Source organism: Panthera leo, chromosome B1 (genome assembly GCF_018350215.1).
Source record: "Panthera leo isolate Ple1 chromosome B1, P.leo_Ple1_pat1.1, whole genome shotgun sequence".
Lineage (NCBI taxonomy): Eukaryota > Metazoa > Chordata > Mammalia > Carnivora > Felidae > Panthera > Panthera leo.
In genome coordinates, this window is record NC_056682.1 from 101,685,128 (window position 1) to 101,709,332 (window position 24,205).

General features: G+C 34.9%; 1 protein-coding gene across 13 annotated transcripts in view; it reads right to left on the reverse strand.

The window, feature by feature from the left end:
* KIAA1109 (KIAA1109 ortholog) overlaps positions 1-24,205 on the reverse strand; it is a 215,874-nt gene that overhangs the window by 56,656 nt on the left and 135,013 nt on the right. For 12 of the 13 annotated variants that reach the window (XM_042935583.1, XM_042935582.1, XM_042935584.1 and 9 more), the window contains 7 exons: positions 23,703-23,948; positions 22,303-22,396; positions 20,297-20,347; positions 16,779-16,985; positions 14,858-15,096; positions 10,205-10,449; positions 7,475-7,580 (listed from right to left, as the gene is read on the reverse strand). In XM_042935583.1, coding sequence (XP_042791517.1) covers positions 7,475-7,580; positions 10,205-10,449; positions 14,858-15,096; positions 16,779-16,985; positions 20,297-20,347; positions 22,303-22,396; positions 23,703-23,948 — 1,188 coding nt within the window. The remainder of the gene's footprint in view (positions 1-7,474; positions 7,581-10,204; positions 10,450-14,857; positions 15,097-16,778; positions 16,986-20,296; positions 20,348-22,302; positions 22,397-23,702; positions 23,949-24,205) is intronic. The other variant, XM_042935589.1, reaches the window with a different exon arrangement.

Genomic DNA, 24,205 nt, shown 5'->3' on the forward strand with positions numbered 1-24,205 from the left:
TTTGCGTCTCGCATCCATGAAATGCAGCCAGATCAATACTAAACCGTCCTGCACACCTAGAAAACTGATTTGAGGATTAACACAACAATATGCACAACCTGAACCACAGAACTCAGCGGGAATTCACTTCAAAAGAAAGAGCAGGAAGAAATGACAGCCAGGGACTTAACACAGATACAAGCAAGATGTCTGAACCAGAATTTAGGATCATGATAATAAGATACTAGCTGGGGTCAAAAATAGGTTAGAGTCCCTTTCTGCAGAGATAAAAGAAGTAAAAGCTAGTCAGGATGAAATAAAAAATGCTATAACTAAGCTGCAATCTTGAATGGTTGATGTGGTGGCAAGGATGCAGGAGGCAGAGCAGCAAATCAGCAATACAGAGGACAAACTTAAGGAGAATAATGAAGCAGAAAAAAAGGGGGAGACTAAGGCAAAAGAGCACAATTTAAGAATGAGAGAAATCAGTGACTCATTAAAAAGAGGAACAACATCAGAATCATAGGGGTCCCAGAAGATGAAGAGAGAAAGGGGTAGAAGGGTTATGTGAGCAAATCATAGCAGAAAACTTTCCTAACCTGGGGAAAGACACAGACATCAAAATCCAGGAAGCAGAGAGGACCCCCATTAGATTCAAAAAAACCGACCATCAATAAGGCATATCATAGTCAAATTCACAAAATACTCAGGCAAGGAGAGAATCATGAAAGCAGCAAGGGAAAAAAAAGTCCCTAACCTACAAGGGAAGACAGATCAGGTTTGCAGCAGACTTATCCACAGAAATTTGGCAGGCCAGAAAGGAGTGGCAGGATACATTCAATGTGCTGAATCAGAAAAATATGCAGCCAAGAATTCTTTATCCAGCGAGGCTATAAAAAAACCAAAGGAGTTCGTGACCACTAAACCAGCCCTGCTAGAAATTTTAAGGGGGACACTCTCAGGGGAGAAAAGATGGGGGGGGGGGGGGTGGAGGGCAGGGAAAGACCAAATGCAATGAAGACTAGAAAGGACCGGAGAACACCACCAGAAACTCCAAGAAACTCCAAGAAACATAATGGCAATAAACTCATATCTTTCAGTACTCACTCTAAACGTCAATGGACTAAATGCTCCAAACAAAAGACATATGGTAACAGAATGGATAAGAAAACAAGATCCATCTATATGCTGTTTACAAGAGACCCACTTTAGACCTAAAAACACCTTCAGATTCAAAGTAAGGAGATGGAGAACCATCTATCATGCTAATGGTCAATAAAAGAAAGCTGGAGTAGCCATACTTATATCAGACAATCTAGACTTTAAAAATAAAGACTGTAACAAGAGATGAAGAATGGCATTACATCATAATTAAGGGGTCTATCCACCAAGAAGACCTAACAACTGTAAACATTTATGCTCCAAATGTGGAGCACTCAAATATATAAACGAATCACAAACATAAAGAAACTCATTGATAATAATACCATAATAGTAGGGGACTTCAACACCCCACTTACAGCAATGGACAGATCGTGTAAACAGAAAATCAACAAGGAAACAATGGCTTTGAATGCCACACTGGACCAGGTGGACTTAACAGATACATTCAGAACATTTCATCCTAAAGCAGCAGAATATATATTCTTCTCCAGTGCACATGGAACGTTCTCCAGAATAGATCACATACTGGGACACAAATCAGCCCTCAACTAGTACAAAATGATCAAGATCATACCGTGCATGTTTTCAGACCACAATGCTATGAAACTCGAAATCAACCACAAGAAAAATTTGGAAAGGTAACAAATACTTGGAGACTAAAGAACATCCTACTAAAGAATGAATGGGCTAAGCAAGAAGTTAAAAAGGAAATTTAAAAGTATATGGAAACCAGTGAAAATGATAATACCACAGCCCCAAATCTCTGGGATGCAGCAAAGGTGGTCCTAAGAGGGAAATATATAGCAATCCAGGCCTTCCTAAAGAAGGAAGAAAGTCTCAGATACATAACCTAATCATATACCTTAAAGAGCTGGAAAAAGAATAGCAAATAAAACCCCAAACCAGGAGAAGACAGGAAATAATAAAGATTAGAGCAGAAATCAATGCTTTTGAAACAAAAAAAAAACAAAAAACAAAAAACCCAGTAGAACAGATCCATGAAACCAGAAGCTGGTTCTATGAAAGATTTAACAACATTGATAAACAACTAGCCAGTTTAATCAAAAAGAAAAAGGAAAGGACCCAAATAAATAAAATCAAGAATGAAAGAGGAGAGATCACAACCAACGCAGCAGAAACAAAACAATAATAAGAGAATATTATGAGCAATTATACGCCAATAAAATGGGCAATCTGGAAGAAATGGACAAATTCCTGGAAACATATAAACTACCAAAACTGAAACAGGAAGAAACAGAAAATTAGAACAGACCCAAAACCAGTAAAGAAACTGAATGAGTAATCAAAAATCTCCCCAAAAACAAGAGTCCAGGGCCAGATTGCTTTCCAGGGGAATTCTATCAAACATTTATTATTTAAAAAAAAAAATTTTTTTAATGTTTATTTATTTTTGAGAGAGAGAGAGACAGAGCATGAACGGGGGAGGGTCAGAGAGAGGGAGACACAGAATCTGAAACAGGCTCCAGACTCTGAGCTGTCAGCACAGAGCCCGACATGGGGCTCAAACTCACAGACCACAAGATCATGACCTGAGCCGAGGTCGGCCGCTTAACCTTAACCGACTGAGCCACCCAGGCGCCCCGACTCTATCAAACATTTAAAGAAGAGTTAACACCTATTCTCTTGAAGCTGTTCCAAAAAACAGAAATGGAGGGAAAACTTCCAAACTCTTTCTATGAAGCCAGCATTACCTTGATTCCAAAACCAGACAAAGACACCACTAAAAAAGGAGAATTATAGACCCATTTCCCTCATGAACATGGATGCAAAAATCCTCAACAAGGTATTAGCCAACTGGATCCAACAATACATTAAAAAAATTATTCACCATGACCAAGTGGGATTTATACCTGGGATGCAGGTTCAATATCACAAAACAATCAGTACGATTCATCACATCAATAAAAGGACGAGAACCACATGATCCTGTCAATAGATGCAGAGGAAGCATTTGACAAAATACAGCATACTTTCTTGATAAAAACCCTTAAGAAAATAGGGATAGAAGGATCATACCTCAAGATCATAAATGCCATATATGAAGACCCACCGCTAATACCATCCTCAATGGGGAAAAGCTGAGAACTTTCCCCCTAAGGTCAGGAACAAGACAGGGATGTCCACTCTCACCACTGTTATTCAACACAGTATTAGAAGTCTTATCCTCAGCAATCAGACAACACAAAGAAATAAAAGGTATCCAAATTGGCCAGGAGGAGGTCAAACTTTCACTCTACACAGATGACATGATACTCTACACAGATGACACGTTACTCTATATGGGAAACCCAAAAGGTTCCACCAAAAAACTGCTAGAACTGATCCATGAATTCAGAAAAGTCAAAGGATATAAAATCAATGCACAGTTGCATTCCTATACACCAACAATGAAGCAACAGAAAGAGAAATCAAGGAATTGATTGCATTTACAACTGTTCCAAAAGCCATAAAACACCTAGGAACAGATCTAACCAAAGAGGTGAAAAATCTATACACTGAAAACTACAGAAAGCTTATGAAAAAATTGAAGACGACACCAAAAAAATGGAAAAATATTCCATGTTCCTGGGTAGGAAGAACAAATATTGTTAAAATGTCAATACTACCCAAAGCAATCTACACGTTCAATGCTATACCTATCAAAATAACACCAGCATTCTTCACAGAGCTAGAACAAACAATCCCAAAATTTGTATGGAATCATAAGAGACCCCGAATAGCCAAAGCAATCTTGAAAAAGAAAACCAAAGCTGGAGGCATCAAAATCCCAGATTTCAAGCTATATTATAAAGCCGTAATCGGGGCGCCTGGGTGGCTCAGTTGGTTGAGCATCCAACTTCGCTCAGGTCATGACCTCACAGCTTGTGAGTTCCAGCCCCATGTCAGGCTCTGTGCTGACAGCTCAGAGCCTGGAGCCTGCTTCGGATCCTGTGCCTCCCTCTCTCTCTGCCCCGACCCCCTCGCATTCTGTCTCTGTCTCTCAAAAATAAATAAACATAAAAAAAAAATTAAAAAAAAAAATAAAGCTGTAATCATCAAGAGAGTATGGTACTGGCACAAGAACAGACACTCAGATCAATGGAACAGAATAGAGAACCCAAAAATGGATCCACAAACGTATGACCAACTAATCTCTGACAAAGCAGGAGAGAATATCCAATGGAATGAAAACAGTCTTTTCAGCAAGTGGTACTGGGAAAACTGGACAGCGACATGCAGAAAAATGAACCTGGACCACTTTCTTACACCATAAATAAACTCAAAATGGATGAAAGACGTAAATGTAAGACAGGAAGCCATCAAAATCCTAGAGGAGAAAGCAGGCAAAAACCTTTTTGACCTTGGCCGCAGCAACTTCTTACTCAACACGTCTCTGGAGGCAAGGGAAACAAAAGCAAAAATGAACTATTGAGGGGCGCCTGGGTGGCTCAGTTGGTTGAGCGTCCGACTTCAGCTCAGGTCATGATCTCACAGCTCGTGAGTTCGAGCCCCACATCAGGCTCTGTGCTGACAGCTCGGAGCCTGCTTCAGATTCTGTGCCTCCCTCTCTGCCCCAACCCACTTGCAGTCTGTCTCAAAATAAATAAATAAATAAATAAATAAATTTTAAAAAATAAAAAAATGAACTATTGGGACCGCATCAAAATACAAAGCTTCTGCACAGCAAAGGAAACAATCAGCAAAACTAAAAGGCAACTGACAGAATGGGAGAAGATATTTGCAAATGACATATCAGACAAAGGGTTAGTATCCAAAATCTATAATGAAGTTATCAAACTCAACACCCAAAAGACAAATAATCCAGTGAAGAAATAGACAAAAGACATGAATTGACACTTTTCCAAAGAAGACATCCAGATGGCCAACTGACACATGAAAAAATGCTCCACATCACTCATCATCAGGGAAATACAAATCAAAACCACAATTAGATACCACCTCACACCTGTCAGGCTAACATTAACAGCTCAGGCAACAACAGATGTTGGCAAGGATGCGGAGAAGGAGGATCTCTTCTGCACTGCTGGTGGGAATGCAAACTGGTGCAGCCACTCTGGAAAACTGTATGGAGGGTCCTCAAAAAACTAAAAATAGAACTACCCCACAACCCAGCAATTGCACTACTAGGTATTTATCCAAGGGATACAAGTATGCTGTTTCGAAGGGGCACATGCACCCCAATGTTTATAGAAGCACTATCAACAATAGCCAAAGTATGCAAAGAGCCCAAATGTCCATCGACGGATGAATGGATAAAGAAGATGTGGTGTATATATACAATGGAGTATTACTCGGCAATCAAAAAGAATGAAATCTTGTCATTTGCAACTATGTGGATGAAAGTAGAGGGTATTATGCTAAGCAAAATTGGTCAGAGAAAGACAAACATCATATGACTTCACTCATATGAGGACTTTAAGATACAAAACAGATGAACATAAGGTTAGAGAAGCACAAATAATAAAACAGAGAGGGCGACAAAAACATAAGAGACTCTTAAATATGGAGAACAAACAGAAGGTTACTGGAGGGGTTGTGGGAGGGGGGATGGGCTAAATGAGTAAGGGGCATTAAGGAATCTACTCCTGAAATCATTGTTGCACTATAGGCTAACTAACTTGGATGTAAATTTAAAAAAGAAATTAAATAAAAATTTAAAAAACGAAAAAAGAAAAAGATTTTAAGAAAAAGCTTTTCTCCTTCAAAAAAAAACCATCTTAAGGGCAATGTATAGTGGCAGTCTGATACTAGCACTCTACAATGCTAGCTTTTTAACCATGAAAGATACAAAATTAGTTACTTTGAGTCTATTTATTTTTTCATTATATATATTCAGCAATAAGAGACTTGAAAATATTCTTTAGAACTCATAAACCTGCTTAAAATATTAACTTCCATATTCCAAAGTTCTAATGTGATTTTAACCAGGTAGATGGGCCACATCAATACTTTTGTATATTCCCCAAATAGAGACACCTTCATTGGCAGAAAGGGCTTTGCTATTTATTTTTTTCTTCCTTAATGGTTTGTATTCAACCATTTTCAGGAAAACTCCAAAGCTACCAACGATCTGATTTTTTATGACTTAACCTATGAAATTCTATAGCTCTATTGGGCTTCTTCAATATAATCATTTCAGAGCTTCCCAACCTCAGATAAAATCAGAACCACCTCATGAGAAGCAGGAAAATCTGTTACTCACACAAGTGCTACATAATTTATTTCCTTAATGCAATGAGTTTTGTCCCCATTTGGGGCCTTATTAAATACTGGTCCATAAGCTTTGCCTGCACCTTCTCTACTTCTTTCTTGCCAAACTAGATTTCATTCATAAGGTTTTGGATTTGATTTCCTCTGTGAAGCCTTCTCTGATTCCTTTGTTTTTCTCTGACACATAGTACCTTGTTCTTTTCATTCATAGAACTCATTAAAATTATAATTGAATACCCAGATACTTAATAAATCTGTTAAATGAATAAATGAATTTATTCACCAACATGGAGGAATCTCCTCTTGATGACAATTTATAGGTGTGGTTTCACTATTATTATTTTTTTTTAACGTTTATTGAGAGATAGAGAAAGACAGAGCATGAGTGGGGAAGGGGCAGAGAGAGGGAGACACAGAATCTGAAACAGGCTCCAGGCTGTCAACAGCTGTCAGCACAGAGCCTGACACGGGGCTCAAACTCACAAACTGAGAGATCATGACCTGAGCCGAAATCAGACGCTCAACCGACTGAGCCACCCAAGCGCCCCTGGTTTCACTATTATTTTAACGTGATTATATCCATACTGGAAATATTTAGCCTCAAGGATGCTTACATAGTCAACTTATTTTCCATCCTAATACTTAATACTTTATCTTGTGAATTAAAGATCAGTTAAACATTTTTAAAATCAAACATAGACTTCCTATTAAGACGTAAAACTGTAATTAAGAAGCTCATTTGTAATCTACTCTTGAGGCATAACAAAAATATCATAAGGGTTGCTATAGAGCATGCAGAGTCACCATATGGTATAAAGTCAAAATCTTAATATTGATCTAAATCTTGTTTCCCAAATGTGTAAGATTAGTTTGGTTAATAGACATACACTATTTGCTCTTTTTGTGGTGGCAGGCAGAGAAAGTATAAAGGAGTTTTGTGAAGTTTATAAATCATAAACGTATGTATTACACATGACAAAAGTAAGTAATAAGCAAAAGAATCTGTAGGTGGAAAAGCCAGAAAAGGAATGCAGAGTTTAAATATATCTAAATGACAGGATGAACGCTCATACCATTGAAGGGTACGAGATTATCTTACCAGAAACTTTCTGTATTACTTCATTAACTTCCTTCATGAACACTTTCTGCACAAATACCAAGTGGTTTAGCAGATCGGTTGTGAGATTATGTTCAAAAGAGCCAACCTGCCAAAACAAAATCAGAATACTAGATTAACACTACTGACTATATTTGTTTTAAATACATCTTTTGCTCACATAAGCCATCCAAACTCTGAAGAAAAACAATGAATTATCTACATACTATTTGAGAAAGATTATAAAATATTCACATTGCCCAATACTTTACTGGTCTGACATTATAGGCCATTCCTTAAATTTATTTTTTAAATAACAGTGGCCAATAAGGTTTTTTGTTTTCTATCTTTTGAAAAAGAATGAAATTTATACTTTATGTTACCTGCTAATATCAAAATCAGAATTTTGTCCAGAGTAGTGTCTTTTTTCAATGACTACTGTTGTAGTGTTTAGAACCATGGACAAGTATCATTACATGTGAAAGTAAATTTATTTACTCATTCAAATATTTATTGACCATCTACTTTGCGTACTTCATTAGATGCTAAGGTGAATAAAAACAATAAAATATGGCTCTCTCTCTCATGAGGCTTACATTTGCATGATTTAACTAATCAGATATACTCAATCAGCTTTAATATATGCCCTATGATTAGTATAAGGCATAAAATTTCTGGGGAAAATTAATAAACAGATTGAACAGAAAGCAGGTCCTAACTGAAGTTGAGTATTATAGTAAAGATAGTTTGAAACACCCTTATGAATAAAGGAAATGCTTCAAATTTGCTACTTTGACAGCATTCATATTTTTATCAAAAATTAAGAGCGCAAAATAGGTTCAGTAGTCTTTAACTAAATGAGAAGTCACATAAAGTCTAAGTTGCCCTGGACACTTTATTTTTTATAGAATAGTCCAAAATGGGCTAAGGTGATTTTCATGTGTGTTTATTTCAGGCCATAGTAAACCAGGCAACTCTCTGAGGAATACAATTTTAGATTCCTTCAAGTGTTAACTGCATTCTTAGCAAATCTGGGATTGTGTTCTGCCTCAATTACAAACTTTATCCCTTTCTAATATCAGTAAGGAATTATGCAACATACTGCATTAGATTTATTTTCTGTCAAATGAAACATTTATAATAGTATTGCTAAACTAGAATTTGGAGTGCTTATTTTTCAGAATAGAAAGCACAAATGCAAGATGCTTTATAATCTACCCATTAATTTTACTTATTTAAGTTTTATTTATTTACTTTAGGGAAAGCAAGTTAGTGGGGGAGGGGAGGGCAAGAAAAGAGAAAGAGGGAGGCAGAGAGGGAGAGAGAGAGTATATTAATCAGGCTCCATGCTCAGTGCAGAGTCCGACATGGGGCTTGATCCCATGACCCTGGGGTCATGACCTGAGCTGAAATCAAGGGTCAGACACTTAACCAACTGAGCCAACCAGGCACCTCTATAATCTACCTTTTAAATAAATATCTGACTTCTACAATCTTGTACACATTTTTTTGTACATTTTTCACACAAAGAAATCCCAACTATTAGAGAGATGCTAGGGTAAGCAGGGTCTAACGAAGGCAAACCAGACTTAAATATCTCCCATAGCTGTAATATTTCTAGCAAAGAGCTCAAGAGCATTCTCATAAATGCTTCACATTCTAAAGAATAAAACTCAGAAAACAAAGTTATAAAACTGCCCCTTGATAAAGTTGAAATTGTTTCTGACAAACTGACAAAGGAAGCTGAGACAGCACTGTGTATGAATCCTACATCTCTCAATTGATAGTGGGGAGATTTAGGGACAGTTATTTAATTTCTCTCAGCTTCAATTTTCTACTGTATCAAATTAGTATAATAACAGATGACCTACTGAACACAAATCAAACAAAAAATATATATCCAAATGTTTTTTAAACTTGTGATAGTTGTGCCAATATAAAGTGAAAAAATGATAAAATCAGGTATGCTGGCTTTCAACTTCCCTTAGTAAAGAAATTAGTCTGTGAATTTGACTGTAATCATTTTATCTGTCTGCATCACCTTTATATTGTTAATAATTATGTATACCTGATGAATAGTGTAACCTCCTGAAGGCTCAGTTTCTTCACTTACAAAATGAGAATATACCTACCTCTTAGGATCGATTTAAGTATTGTACAAGTCAATGCATATAAATGTTATTAGCTTTTTTATAATCAAATGAGCCATAAAAATATTACAGAGATGGATGTGAAATCTAATATAAGAAATATAAATTCAAAGATGACTAATACAAAAAAGAAATGTTTAAATGAAACTATAGAGAAAGAGGCAGATATATACACACATGTGCACATACACACACACCAGATTCAGTTCAGAATTCTATAAGAATAAACGATTTAATGATCCGTCTTAAAAGTTTGGATCACTGGGGCGCCTGGGTGGCGCAGTCGGTTAAGCGTCCGACTTCAGCCAGGTCACGATCTCGCGGTCCGTGAGTTCGAGCCCCGCGTCAGGCTCTGGGCTGATGGCTCGGAGCCTGGAGCCTGTTTCCGATTCTGTGTCTCCCTCTCTCTCTCTGCCCCTCCCCCGTTCATGCTCTGTCTCTCTCTGTCCCAAAAATAAATAAAAAAAAAACCGTTGGAAAAAAAAAAAAAAAAAAAAAGTTTGGATCACTACATATTTTGGTACGCCTAAACCTTAAAGACTCCTAAATGATAGAGTGTAAGAAAATTAAAAAGTAAACTTACTTCTGCCACACAACGTAGGTAATTTCCCTGTAAATAGTACCCTTGTTTAGAAGGTAGTTCATCTATACTCCACACCTGATCTGAATAACTATCATGCTCTTCCATTATATATTTTCCTGACATAGTAACAGGAGGAAGGTTGAGACTGGCAGAAGGAGGAATAGTTGACATATCCGTGGCAGAAACTTTTGAAGTAAAACGTAATCTGTGATTTGGCAGCTCAAATGTAAATCTGGTCTGTGCACCTGTAAAAAATAAGAAAAGTTATTGTTTGTTTGTTCAGGTGCTCATCCACTCCTTTGTTCAAAACATGGTTTCTAAAAAAATGCATACATATCCCAAATGAAATAAATCTTTAAATATATGTGTGGGTACTATAAAGAGTCAGTCAGTATTATTAAGCCAGCAAATATTTACTAAGCCTACCAGGTGCCAAGCACTGCGTTAGGTGTTAGAGAGACCCTTACAAATATTCTTTATTTCATAGAAGGTAGAACAGAAAGAAACTGCCCTTATCACAGAAGAGTTTTAACATGAGAAATTAAGTATTAAAAAATTCCAATCCGCATTCACATTCATATTGCTTTATTAACAGAGAAGTTAGCAGTTAACAACTTGCTTCCTGATCCTGATTCAGTATGGAAGGAAATAGTCAAAATTGTCAAGTCATTAAATTGTACTCAGGTATAAAATTACAATATAAATTCATCAGGCATAAAATTATATAATCCCATGTAGTTGTGACCTTAACAATAATTATTAATGGTTCCGTATGCCAAATAAGGATACGGTATGAGTTTCAGTTTACTAAAACTACTTAAATCAACAATCTAGCATGCAGTTCTTCAATTATAATATGCAACCTACACTGTTATTCAAGCCATATCTCTCCAACTATTTCTGAAGGCATTAAAGAGTAGAAGAAGCCTTGTTAAAATCAAGATCTATTATTGCCCATTGCATACACTGTACTAGTATAGTACTGTATACTAATATATACACGTGTGTGCCTTTCCAACAACAAAATCTTATATTGTTCTATACGTTACCAATTCTTTACACTCAAACATCATTAAATAGCCTATTTTGCCTACATACATATTAAAATGTAATAAACATTCCTAGTGTTCTCAATTGTGCCAGAAATCTCTTTTTTTCAAAATACTAGTAGGAGGTCACCTCCTTCCTATATGTTACATTCACTATATTCACTCACTATACAATAATATGAGTTAGCCATAAATAGAAAAATGCTCTTTCATCAACTGGTGCAATTGTGGATAGCCAGATAGGTCAAGACTGCTCTGATCTTCTCTTACTAACTCCAACAAGGCAGCCTCAGTGACCATCACTTGCAAGCTGCAAAAGGTGAGGGCTGTTTACCACAGTAACTACCACTTCCATTACTAACACCAGAATTACCAAATAAAAACATCAAGATTGAAGCAATCCTAGGCCTCAGGTCATCTCTTATCACTAGTACAGTCATTCTTTTACTACTTCTGTCCCTTTCCTTCATTTCAAGAAGAATTATATGTTCTTATCAGTCTGGATATTTGATAATACACTTACTTTGCTCCTAAATATTTGTATCTTCCTAGTTCCAAACTGCCTATTGGCTTTTGACTTACTGCCCTCTGTCAACTCTCCTATTTCTTGGATGCCCTGAATAAATGGCCAAGATGAGTCTACCCTATTGTCACGCCAATATCTGAAGGCCTGATCTTCTGACTCTGCTAATTCTGGAAACTCACTTCACAGTGTTTCTTTCTTCTAGTTAACAAAAAGATCTAGATGTTCAGAAAAATCCCTCTCAATAAAAAAAACAAAAAACAAAAAACAAAAAACAAAACCTAAAATGTTCGGAGTTGGAATAAAAATATACACATATATATAAATACATACGTGTATGTATTTATATATATGTGTATGTATGCAAATTTTTAAACTACTAATATAACATGTTAATGGCATAAAGGAGAAAAAAACATTTTAATTTCAACAGCTGTAGCAAAAAGCATCTGATAATATTCACCTACTTTTCTTCATAGAGACACTTAGCACACTAGGAATAGAAGTAAATTTTTTTAACCTGATAAAGGGAACCTTGCAAAACCTTACAGCAAACATCATATTCATGGACGAAATATTGATTTCCCTTAAAAGAATGAGAGATTAGGATGCCCATAATACCCCCTTTTTCTGAACATTATAGCAGAAGCACAGTAAGAAAAAGAAAAATTCTTAAAGACTAGAAAGGAAGAAACAAAAGCCTCATTTGCACATGGTACAAGTATCTACTTAGGAAACTCCAAACTATCTTATTACCAATAAAAAAAGTTTAATATGGTTGAGTATAAAACTGACATAAAATGATCAAGCACATTTGTACATACTACCACCAGTTTAGAAAATACCATTTTACAAAATATCCCATTTGTAGTAACTAAACAACAACAATAACACAAGGTAGGGGGTATCTACACAAATAAATATATCTTGTAACAGAGGCACAAAAACCTTAAGTTCAAAATTTTTAAACTTTGTAGAAAAGCATTGAAGAAAACCTAAAGAGACAAAGAAATACATATTTAAGAATAGGAGGGTAAATATTGCATCAATTCTTGGTATCAATCAATACTGTCAATTGTCTCTAAGTAAATCTATGGATTTAATTACATTCCTATAAAAATGCAAATAGGCTTTTTCAGAGAATTTGACAAACTGATTATAAAATGTATGTGAAGGAACAAGTAACCAAAAATAACCAAGATAACTCCTAGGAAATGTCAGGTAGCAATATGATACTGAAAACAGCTGGTGCAAAGAGGTCACCAGTAATGGTGCAAATAGGCCAATGAAGCATAATAAATAACTCTGAAACAGACCCCACATGTATCAACATGTAATAGATGACCAAAATGGACTATGTATCACCGAAAAAAAGAAAAGTCAATAAATGATGCTGAAATAATTGGTTAAACTAATCTGCACCAAATTAAAAAAAAAATCAATTCCATATAGATGAAGAACTTAAAAGGAAAAATTTAAAAACATTTAATAGAAAATATAATAAAATATCTTCATGATCCTGGGAAGAGAAGGATTTAAGATATAAAAATACACATCATATAAGAAAATACTGGTAAATTCAATTACTTGAAAATTAAGAATATCTACTGATCAAAAGACAACAAAGTGAAATAAGTTTCTAATGGGGTGACAATATATGTTAAATTTATAACATCAAAAGCTCAACATACAAAACATAATTTCTGTGAACCAAAACAAAATACAAATGACTCAATGGTAAAACGGACACACACACACACACACACACACACACACACACACACACAGAACCATTAATAGGCACTTCATATAAAAAACATACAAAGATATCTTAATAACATAAAACAGTTCAGCTTCATTAATTATAGAAATAGAAATTAAGACCACAGTGAGATACAATTCCCCATTTACCAGACAAAGCAAAAATTTAAAAGCCAGATAATATTAAGTGTTAACAAGCATATGGTATAATGGGAACTCCCATCTAATACTGGCAGGGCAGTAAATACTGGTGAACACAAGTACTTTGGAAAACAGTTTTGTACTTCCTAATAAAACTCAAGATGCATTTACCCTACAGTCTAGGTGTATAATTCCTAAAGTAATTACCCTTGAGAAACTTGTGCACATGTGTATCAAGTGACATGCATGAGAATAATTATAATAGCAAAAAAGTAAAATGAGTCAAAGGTCCATCAATAGCAGAGTGGATAAACTGTAATATAATCACTTAACAGACTATTTCAGTGAAAAATGAATGAACTGTACACACATGAATGAACAGATGAATCTCAAACAAAACGTACAGAAAAAAAAAATTCCCTTTAAAAAATACATTAGTGGGAGTCCATACAAATAAAGTTCAAAACATAAGCCATTTATGAGTATATACATGTGTGGTAAAATTATAAAGAAAAGCAAAGGAATGGGTAACACAAAATTCATGTTAACAGTTATTCCATGAGCAGTCATTAAGAAAAGCTGGTAAGGATAATATTCATTGATGGAGCCTTCACAGCACTGGCAATATTTTCATTTAGTTTGTGTAATGGGTTGGTAAGGTCACATTTTTTTTTATTATTCTTGAAACTGTGTGTATATAATTTACATACTTTTGTATATATGATAAACTTCAGAATAAAAATACAACAGCAAAGAATTTCGAAGAGTATATAAGGATCACAAAACCTTATAGAAGTAGCTATTTTGAAGAAACCAAATAACCTGTGATTTAAGCTAAATGCACCAAATGTGAAAATAAACCAAGTTATTCCAGCTATAAAGAAACTAATGGATATAGTAATTTATTCAACTTCTAAATTAGAAATGGCCTCAATAACTGAATAGCTTTGATGACTTCAAATAAAAGCAGTGTCCCTGTTGGTCACTCAGGGAAAATGTAACTGATATTTTTCACTTGACTGAAGAACATCATTAATGAAATTTAAAAGTGTTCTGATTAAAATGATTTACATTTTCATATAATATCTACAAAACCAAATGTAACTTTTCATCAAAATATTACTAATTTTTCAAACCAATCTTAAATTTTAAGAGACTGAACTTAAAATTCAATGTTACCTGTCATTCCATGACTCCTCATTCTTCCCATTTTATATTCTGCTTTTAGAGATGGTAAAAGTGCTGCTCCTATGGCTATACCATCTAACATGGCACTGAACTTAAGAACAATAGGCTTCTTTTCTAAACCTTCCGGTAGCTGAGGAAATTCATTCGTTTCAATAGGAGTTTGATTAACACTAGTTGGGGTTTTTTCAGAAGGTAGAGGCGTTGCAATATCTTCTTTCACAGGCTGTGGGCTATAAAGCAAAAAATAAATAAATAAATAAAAATAACTTCAAAAAGACACAATTAGGGGAGTCTGGGTGGCTCAGTCGGTTAAGCTTCCAATTCTTGGCTCGGGTCATGTTCTCACAGTTCATGCGTTCGAGTCCCACATCACGATGGCTCCACACTATCAGTTCTTGGGATTCTCTCTCTCCCCTGGCTCTCTCTGTCCCTCCCCTGCTTGTGTTCTCTCTCTCCTCTCTCTCAGAAATGAATAAACTTTAAAAATAAATAAATAAAAATAAAAAAGACAATTAGAAAATTTACCATTTTATTGTATAAAATTATTGGAATTCTCAATGAAAAATAGCAAGAAATAACTGTAAACAGATATGTTCTTTCTACCACCAGATCACATTAAGACTTCCTTAAAGAAGCCATTGAAAAATGATGATCTAGAAAAGTAAACAAGAATAACAACACAAACTTGAATATTACTTGAATATTACACATTCATATCATTAGTGTGAAATGAGTTAAAACTCATGTTTGTCTGATTCTAAATTCTATGACTTAGTGTTGATTGTAATATTACTATTACTGCAGCTACTATTACTACCACTATTAATAACAACAACCCCAACAATAACTATTTGAGTGCTTCTATGAGCCAGGTAATATTCTTAATGCTTTGTGTGTTTCACATCATTTATTCATTTATCTCGCAAAGACCTTGTGTAGGTACTGTTATCTGCTTTCCAAAGAGGAAGTATAGCTAGAAAGTGGCAAAATCAGGATTTAAACTCACTGTGACAAGAGACTTTTTTTTTTTAACTACTATGCTCTACTGCCAGTACACTATAATAAGGACAGATTCCTTAGTATATTTTTAAACTAAGGCTTGTGTACACATTTTGGATTCCATATTCCACTGACAGGAGAAGCACATTTAAATTATTACTACTTTGTCAACCAGACATGTATATTAAATCAGAATTAAAGATCTAGATAGTACAACTAGAAATATCACTGCTTTAGGATACTGTAAAAAGACACACTGTTTTTTTTAACTTATAGGTTAGGAAAAGGGAACTATAAGAAGACAATTTTTTTAACTTTTGCTTACCATATTCTTATTAATTATTCATTAGTTATGTTGCTTTGAGGACTAGGAATAAAGCTTAGCAATGCAGACCCATGAATGAGGGCTACAGACACAGGCAATAGAAGTCAATGTACAAAGGTCCAGTTTTCTCTCCTTTAAAATACTTTTGTGGCATGATCACATCCTGCCTTGAACTATGTACAACAATTTCATATAGAGGACAACACAAAACCATTATGGGACATAAATGGCCACTGCAATTTTTAAACCTATGCAGTCATAAATTTTAGGGAGTTTAAAGTAAATAAGGATTGACACAGTCCTAGATTTTGTCAATATGCTTTTGTAGTGACTCTTATGTTGTCCACAATCTCTAGGATCTCTTAAGCTTTACTGATGCAAGAGAGAACATTGACAGTTACATCTGTGACCAAGTACCTTACACCCAATATGATTCTCCCACACACATTTGACTACTTTCCATCTGCACCATAGTTCATAATGGTCAATACGTAGATGAAACCCTCTGTCTTCCTTTAAACTATTATTAACAGCAAAAACTGACTTAACACATTACACGGAACCATAGAACTTGAAGAAATAACTTACGCTGTAGAAGGCTGTCTGATGAGATCTGAGATCTGCTTAGACAGTTGGTGGGAACTTCGAACCATCATGCTATGTAAGGTGGCAGGGTGCTGGGGAATGTTGATGCTGATAGCCCCTACTTTGAACACAGCAGCATTGTTAGTCTTCAAACCTCTCTGGGCACTGTAGAGGGCTTGTGACTTGGCAATACTACACTTCACCACAGTTCTATTAATAAAGAAAGAAGGCCATTAAAATATAGCCCAATAAAGAGAAATGTTGAAAAAGTATTTTAAAAGCAAGATAATACTTTTAAATCATTCAATGAACTAAATGACTTAAGATTTTTCATACATTTAAATAGTATATTGAGGAAATGTTTTCTAAAAACACTGAAATACATTTATTTTATATTGTTTTTTACTGAATATCATTATATATCTTTAACAGCATTTACTGAAGAAAATATGTATGTGCTCAAAGGTAAAAGAATGAATACTGACATATTACATGTTTACAACATACAAAATCCCATTTTTATTTTTCCTCCATTCAGAACTCCTCTCTTTGCCCCCAATTTATTTTAGGGATATGTACAACCACTAAGGAAGCATAGATGCTGAATATATAATAAAATACTATACTTCTTAGAATCTAATCAAAGGAATTCATCCATCATCTAATATGTTGAAAAAAATTAATAGGAAGGAAGAAACTTAACTTGCATTTTCCAATTTTCAAATTTTCAATAAGTGGCAAAGAAATGATAGAATTCCAATTCATAATAAGTAACTACTACTTAGTTAAAAATTAGTAAGCCTTACTGATACAGACATAAAGCAGAGACATTATCTTTCTTGATTTCTGGTTCTCCCTTCCAATGCCTACAACAGTGCCTTCAACATGGTATGCACTCACTGAATTTTGTAAAATGAAGGGGCAGAAAGAAGTACAGCACAGGAATGTCTCCCAACATTATAGCTGTGGAATTCCACAGATAACATGTGTTAAGTCACGTATGTAGAAGCCATTATGAAGCAGTCTGATGTACACAATGGAAAGGTTCATGAACTGCACCATTAAAGGCCCAGTTAGTAAAATTATAGCTTTATATATAATTATATTTATAATATAAATATTATCTTTCACGTGGGCAAGGGATTCTTGACAATAATTTAATAATTATTAAGTTATTTTTGATATTAAGTAATTAAATTATAACCAATTATAAATAAATACATTAAATTATAAAATTATTGAATAACTTAATAATTTTTAATTTAGCGAAACAACACATAAAACAAATTTCATATTAACCACAGTTTGGTTCACATTCATTTATCTCTACTTAGGCTGTAGAGGATTTACTGAGAATTTATTTATAGTCTCAAGGATCTAACAAATCAATTAATCACATTTAACTTCTATTAAAATAAACCTCGAGAAGTATAACAATGGCTCTATCAGAGGTGTTGATTATTTACAGACAGTGAAATCCAAGTATTATATAAAATTCAAGAATGATTACTAGAGAACTATATTGCTTTCTTCTACAAAGGCAACTATTTCTCAGATACTCTCACTGACTAGAAAAAAAAAGTTATCTATAAAATTGGTCTAGCCAGCATGAGAGTAAACTCTGGGAAACTGACTACTTACTGAATGGAATATTTTCTTAAATATTATAATAAATAAAGCTACTTTTATCATCAATGATATTTTATTTTAAATTTAATTTCAACATAAGCCAGAACACTCAGATGGTGCTAAAATGCAAATGGCTTTCTACTTGTGAACAGCAACCATCTACTGAATTAAACTAAACATACAAAAAAATGTGTCTTGTTATCATGATAGTAAAATTCTACACCTATCTGACTTTCAATTATATAAGTACATATAACCATATATAAGCACATGTAGAACACTGGAATTTCACTTGTGCAGCAAAAGTAAGAGTGGAAACTTAATGGAGCTGAATGCTCTCCTATTGAGGATCCTACTATGATATTTCCAGTGAAAGTTCTGATGTTAAGGACTTCAGGTGTTCTGTGTTGTTCAATGCCAGAGGGCCCCGTTCACAATGCAGTCTATGTAAATGATGCCCCCATTTACAGTGTGAGTGGTATTCTTCTAAGCTGGACAACATGATAGACCTATCCTGATCAAACTGAGCCAAAAAACTGCAGATGATATCTGATTAACTCCAGTCAAACTGCATGTTAAAGACATAAGGAGACCCAGAATGAAGACCTGAAATGAGCTGTCTATTCATAATTTTAATTCTTGAAGAGGGCTGTCACTTAAGCTAGGTCATATAATATATATAAAACTTTTAAACAAGAAAGAAGTGGTCAAAATCTCTCTAAAGAGAAGACTATAAAAACTTGTAGCACGTGAGGCATGCCTCATATACATAAAAAATTCATGGCAAATGACCAAGGAATCTTGTTAAAGAATTCATTGGAAAAAAAAAAAAGAATTAATTGACAATGGCAGTCTACCTTTACAAGGTTCTGATAGATCCACTGTGACAGCTACAACGACCACAGTGCCTAATGAGGCAAGGACTTTTTCCTCATCTTCCGTTATTTCCTGAGTCCAGGCTATAGGGTCTTAAATGCAGGCCCCATCCTTGTCTTTCCAACAGGCTGAGTGAATAATTTGAGGATTTACTTTGGGGCTTCATTATCTCTATCTCCGCCCCTATGTAAGACTCATGTAATAATTACTTAAAGCACCCAGGGGGCGCCTGGCTGGCTCAGTCAGTTAAGTGTCTGACTCCGGTTCAGGTCACAAACTCACTTTCTCGAGTTTGAGCCCCACTTTGTGCTCTGTGCTGACAGCTCAGAGCCTGGAGCCTGCTTCGGATTCTGTGTCTCCCTCTCTCTCTCTCTGTCCCTCCCCTGCTCGCACTCTGTCTGTATCTCTCTCAAAGATAAATAAATAAATAAATAAATAAATAAATAAATAAATAAACACCAACTAGATATCAGATATACATGGGTCAAATCAAGCCACTCAAAATACAAAAGTACATATACTGAAAACCATACATAAAATCTGTCAACAGAGTAGTAAATTCTCTTCACCTTAAAAGCAAAATTATAAAGTTGAGATGTGTAGATGTTTTCATACATTAATGTTTTAATAATTATTTTTGCAATTAGTGAAAACTCTTTTGCAAGTGAAATTTTTTAGTTTCTATTATCACATCAAACCTTAAGAAAGATTTATGATAATATAAATTTTAACAATGAGGCATCTTAAAAAAGCACAATCAACACATAACTACAGTGTTAAAATCTTTCACCGACAAAATAATGTGTGAATTACCAAAAGGTAGCTCTTACCTCTTTGTGTTTGTTCCTTGAATGTCAGTAAGCTTTAATCTATAAAAGGATCTACATTAAAGCTACAAAATAAAAACTAACTACATACATTCACAGCCATGCAGATAATCTAAAGTATTTCTTTTAAACTATTCAATACTATGTTAATCAGAAAGCCCATGGGGGAAAAAAAATAATAGGACATACAGAAACTCTTGTTTGGCTGTGCTTGTAGGAGATGTAGGAAAATCCTCCAGTCTACAGATGAAGATTCAAGAGAAAGCAGGAAAACAAAAAGGAAGCAAATAAACATTCATACATAAATTAGTTACAGTATGACCAATCATCTGGACTTTACTTATTTCCCACATTAAAATTTTTCCCTCACAGAAACTTTTCAACTTTTTAAGTTTCATTTCCCTTTAATTGAAATCAGAAATGAACAGCAAAGAATAAATCGAGAAAGTCTTAAAACTACTATAGTTTGGCAGTGAACAGTAACTTTTATTTTTCAAAAAAAAAAAGTTGAGGCATCTTGCCTTTTTTTCCTAAAGGCAAGAAATATAGCTATATAATAATTCTTTTAAAAATCTCTTTTATAAATACTATGTACTAGTAAAAATACTAAATACTTTTGTAAGTCTAGAGGCTATTTGAAGCCCTTAAGAGATAACAGAGACAAAAGGTTCAGGAAGCTAGAGTAAATAAAACACCTGAGACAACTGAAGAAATTTGTTTTATTTGCTGCACTGGTTAAAGTAAACCATGGTACTTTAAATTTAGAGCCAGTAAAGGAATCCTGGAACTGAAGGTCTGTAATGACATTTAGCAGCAGCACAGGTTCAGACAACTCTTCTTGCGGACTGTAGGATTTTAAGCATTTTAGGCAAACACTTTTATCTCTCTGAATCTCAATTTATTGTTCTGTAAAGTGGGATAAAACCACCCCAGTTCACAGGACTGTGACTAGGATTAAATAAAATAATCTATGTGAGGCTCCTGGTTCACAGTAGCTACTTGTTAAGATTGCAATTACTACATCATAAGACCCCTTCTCCCACACTGAATGATCAGAAAAGATCTTGTCTGTCATAACTATTGGAATTTCCTGGTCTTTCTAGACTGCTTAGGAAATGCAATCTGGACCACTTAGGCAGCTATAATATAGAAATATACTCTTTGGTTCTTGATTTACAGATCCAAACTACTCCAGCAAGCCTTGTACATCCATTTCAAGAAATGTTCTCCAAGACCGTTATCACATTACCCATGTGTAAAATATGAATAGAACTGTAACTCATCAATATATGATTAATATTTAATTTTCATAAAGCTGAACAAAATCCTCTATTTAGTCAGTATTTAGCATGACAGATTTACTATAAGATGATAGAACATTAAGTAGTTATAATATTTAGAAAGAACAAATTCTCAAAATCTGACTTAAATTATCAAAGCATATTTTGTTGTTACAGCATAAAGCTGCTCCACTGAGAAGTTAAGAATTAAGGTATACTCCCAAGTGTATGAACAAAGTCAACACTTAAATATACTGATAATAGATTAATGATCTGAATATATTGTATATAAAGGTATCATTATCAGAACAATTATGAACAGACCCAAAAGCAGAACTTATAAAGAAAAAGGTTAAGAGCAAAGAATCAAAAGAAAAGTGATATGGTATGGTATACCCACTATAAAAAGTTTACCTATATTATTACAAGAGTCTCATAGGCTTTCTAGTGTTAAATTCTTTAAGTGAAAAAAAATGGCAAGACACAGTTTTGAAACCCAGCACGAATTTGAGTGATAATTACTTAACATAAAATCAAGAGACAGTTTATATTCTTTGACTAAAATTTTGTTTTAACTATTTGAATCATGTGAGTTTTTGCAGGTTGTATGTCTAACTGAAATTTGTGTTGTAATCACTTTTTCTTGTTAGACATTCTTACAACGTACAAGGAGTCAGTTTTTTGGAGGGGTGGGGGTGAGGAGTAGCACACCAATTGTAAAATGGGAAAAAAGTATTTTTTTGAAAACATTTCATGCGGTGATATCCTTAATGACAAAAATCACAGTATCTGGGAACATTAATGTATATAAATCTCAAAACTCAGCAGGTATGGAATTCATCCAGTGAATTTTAAGTTTCCTATACTATAAAACTAAACAAGTTTAAGAAAAGAATGAAAAAATGACACACTTACTGTATATTTGGTGTAATCCCTTCAAGCAGTACAATATTAACCCCACCAATATGAGCAGTGGCACATGTCTCAGTCATCTTTTGATGTAAAACATCTTAAATGTAAGAAAAAAGAATTATATGATTTCTGGAAATAATTATACTTTGTATTAAAATTGCATTTTATTGGGGCGCCTGGGTGGCGCAGTCGGTTAAGCGTCCGACTTCAGCCAGGTCACGATCTCGCGGTCCGTGAGTTCGAGCCCCGCATCAGGCTCTGGGCTGATGGCTCGGAGCCTGGAGCCTGTTTCCGATTCTGTGTCTCCCTCTCTCTCTCTGCCCCTCCCCCGTTCATGCTCTGTCTCTCTCTGTCCCAAAAATAAATAAAAAACGTTGAAAAAAAAAATTTTTTTTAAATTGCATTTTATTCATATAATATGCTCAATGATGAGAGATAATTTAAAAGTTTCGGGGCGCCTGGGTGGCTTGGTCGGTTAAGCATCCGACTTCAGCTCAGGTCATGATCTCACGGTCCGTGGGTTCGAGCCCCGCATCGGGCTCTGTGCTGACAGCTCAGAGCCTGGAGCCTGCTTCAGATCCTGTGTCTCCCTCTCTCTGTGACCCTCCCCCGTTCATGCTCTGTCTCTCTCTGTCTCAAAAATAAATAAACGTTAAAAAAATAAAAATTAAAAAAAAAGTTTTATGTATAATAAAATTTAAATTACTTCAGAACTACTTTTAAAAACCTTTTAGTGAAGGTTTTTATTTTTTTCCTTTGAGAGCAAGAGAGCGTGAGCAGGGGAGGGGCAGAGGGAGAGGGACAGAGACGATCTTAAACAGCCTCCATGCCCAGTGTGGAGCAGGACATGGGGCTCAATCTCATGACCATGAGATAATAATCTAGGCCAAAATGCTTAACTGACTGAGCCACCCAGGCACCTCAAAGTTTTTATTTCTATGTACTCATACATACATATTATATGTCAAAACTAGAAATAATGCTAAATACACAGTTCAATATGCCATTCGTGTATTAAAGAGCCTAATGGCTATTGATTTATTTATTTATAGATTTATTTTTTAAGCAGGCTCCAAGCCCAATGTGGGGCTTGAACTCACAATCCTGGGATCAAGAGTTGGATGCTCTACGGACTGAGTCAGCCAGGCACCCCTAGCCTTATGACATTTTAAGTCTCAGAAGTAATACTTAGTGCAGAAAACTTGGAAAATTAAAAAAGAATAGGAACAGAAACTATATAAACTGGCACTCTTGATCCATATAAATGGGAAAGTTCATTTTCTGAAAAAAAAAAAAAAAGAGAAGAAAAGAAAAAAAAGAAAAGTTGCCAACTAGAAATTTCGGAGAGATGGCATTGGCTTTTTTCAGAAGAGCAGGACTACAGTGTTAGGACATCGTCATACCTTTCATTTTTTCCTTAAGTGTAAAGCTGCCATGAATCCTCTTCAGCTCTGATTCCATTGTTAGCCCACCAATGTCTGCCTCCAGGTGTGTGCGGTTCACCATGCCAATCCCAAACACAATTAGAGTAACATGCTGAGGTTCAGAAGTTACCAAGCTACGTTTCCTCTGTGTCTTAGTCAAACTGTTATTGTCTTGTTCATTCTCAAACACAACTTTACATGTTGGCTCTGTAGGGCTCCGAACTCCTTTATAAATAAACAAAAACATACAGATTTAGCTATGAAAACTGTGACATGGAAGGACACTCCAAACATCATCTTACCTTTCTTCACATGCCAAACCAGCCCTCTTCTTCACCAAAATGATTTTTTAACGTTTTCAACAATTTCCGATCATCACATTGAAAATAAATAATAGAGTCAGATATTGGAAAGTAGGTATATCTCAATCTTTAAGACCATATTGTATCAGGGTAGAAAGGACGGGAAATGGGAAGGCAAAT